The sequence below is a fragment of the Nicotiana attenuata genome, chromosome 2 (assembly GCF_001879085.1).
Source record: "Nicotiana attenuata strain UT chromosome 2, NIATTr2, whole genome shotgun sequence".
In the NCBI taxonomy this organism is placed as follows: Eukaryota; Viridiplantae; Streptophyta; class Magnoliopsida; order Solanales; family Solanaceae; genus Nicotiana; species Nicotiana attenuata.
In genome coordinates this window covers 45,483,128-45,485,136 of record NC_031990.1, presented here as the reverse complement: position 1 = coordinate 45,485,136, position 2,009 = coordinate 45,483,128, and the positions used below count along the sequence as shown (strand labels likewise).

General features: G+C 31.3%; 1 protein-coding gene across 1 annotated transcript; it reads left to right on the top strand.

Annotated features, from left to right (window-relative positions):
* On the top strand, positions 493 to 1,470 carry LOC109222961 (probable calcium-binding protein CML45). Its single transcript, XM_019387240.1, has one exon. It carries the CDS (start codon positions 633 to 635, stop codon positions 1,203 to 1,205), a length of 573 nt encoding a protein of 190 aa, XP_019242785.1. The 5' UTR covers positions 493 to 632; the 3' UTR covers positions 1,206 to 1,470.

Below are 2,009 nucleotides of genomic sequence, written 5' to 3'. Positions count from 1 at the left end.
TATAGTCAGGCAAATGTTATCAAATGTTTAAGACTATTAGTTTTGAAAAGTCTTATAACTACACAAATGTTATAATATGTTTAAGACAATAAGTTTTCAAAAATTTCCTTCTTTCTTAGACTTTGTGCCTAGTCAAATGGTGCCAAATAAATTAAAACAGAAAGAGTATAAGATTATGCTATTTTAAAATTATATTACCATATTATTCTTAAGAAGTAAGATAACACATGAATAATTAAATAGTATAATAATTAAAATAATTCATTAAACTCTTAAAAATTCACAAGCGGAAGAATCAAACTACATTCTCATAAATTGAAAGTTAATCCTGTTTAATTATTTATTGATATTAAAGGGACTAAAACTGCAAATTCATCAACTTTCGAATTAATGGTTACTAAGCCTTTCGGAATAATAATAATTAAAAAAAAAAAAAAACTTTCGTTATATATAACGTACACATAAGAATTATTCCCTACCATTCCTCTCCACCCTTGTCGCAAACCTGAAGAGAAAAAGACCATCTCTTTTTTTGTATTTGCATGCTTTAACATAACCCTTATAGAAAGGAGAAAATTCTGTAATTTTCTCCATCCTCAATCAGAGAGAAGCTCCATTAGGCAATATAGCCAATGGCAGCTCCTAGCTATCTCAATCGCTTTACATTCAAGAAGTTACCTTTAACTACCGTTCCTGTGCCTTTGCTAATTCATGGCTTAGTTGGTTTCTTCTTGTTGTACATAATCTTTGATTGGGGAAGAAAATTTATCAACTTTTTGTCCCAAACACAAAATTCTAAAAAATCCAAGGTGGGTCCATCAGATCACCTGGAAAAAAACAAGAAAACAACCCCTTTTATGTTAGTTGATGGAAGCTTATGCAGAGAAGAGGTAGAGATTATAATGGCTAAACTGGGATTTTTTTGCCACCCTGAAGGTGAAAAACTACAGGAGAGGTTTGATTTAGACAATTTATATGACTTGTTTGGAGAAGAAGAATATAATATGCAGTATTTAGGAGAAGCTTTTGATGTATTTGATGAGAACAAAGATGGTTTTATTGACGAAACGGAATTGCAGAGAGTTCTGTACGCTCTTGGATTGAAGCATGCTGCAGAATTGGAAAATTGCAGAAAGATGATCTTGGCTTTTGATGAAGATGGAGATGGGAAGATCGATTTTGAGGAATTCGTAAATATGATATAAACATTTTCTTTAAGCTTAATTTTGCTGGATTTTATTCTTTTTGCCTGAACAAGAAAATATTATAATTACCAATGGTTGATCCCGTTCTATGTTGGATATGTGTTTTTTCCCCCTTTTGGTTATAGTTTTATTTTTATGAAATTTTGCGCAACTATTTTGTTCTAAGAATCTCCTAGTTCTAAACACGTCTGTATTGTGTTAATGCTGTTATTATTATTGCCATTGCTAGTTTATTTGAATTATATTGATGTAATTTTATTTTTCACTGAAATATTTGGAGGGTAAAAAACTTTGTCTTCTGGAAATTTTTAGCGCACTTATAGTATGTATAATCTAGTCTATGTAACTAGACTTGGAATCCTCTCTTGCAACGTATGTACTATCTGTCAAGTGCACGAAGAAATAATTAGTCACATTCTATTCAAATACACTAACGCAAGACAATGTTGCCATGCTATAAAACTAATGAGTTGCATACAAAATATTAATCATGCAATAATTCCTAACTATGCGTGGCTTAGAAAACGTATTCAATCACATAGTTTCGCCAATAAGAGTTTCATACCTCACCAAATACTATTCCCCTTCACTTTATGGCATTTGTGGAACATTAGAAATATAAACATCTTCCAAAATTCCAAATGTACACCCAACATTATTTTTATAAATCAACTTGCAACCGATTTTTTTACCTAACCAATAGTTCCACACACAAAAAATAATCGTTACCAATGTATATCAAATGGGAACCTCCAACAATGGGTTATTCCAAATTAAACACGGACGGGACAGTCAAAGCGTCAA

Bases quoted from the DNA above. Each gene is read 5' to 3' on its own strand.
- LOC109222961 (XM_019387240.1), top strand. From the start codon at position 633: ATGGCAGCTCCTAGCTATCTCAATCGCTTTACATTCAAGAAGTTACCT.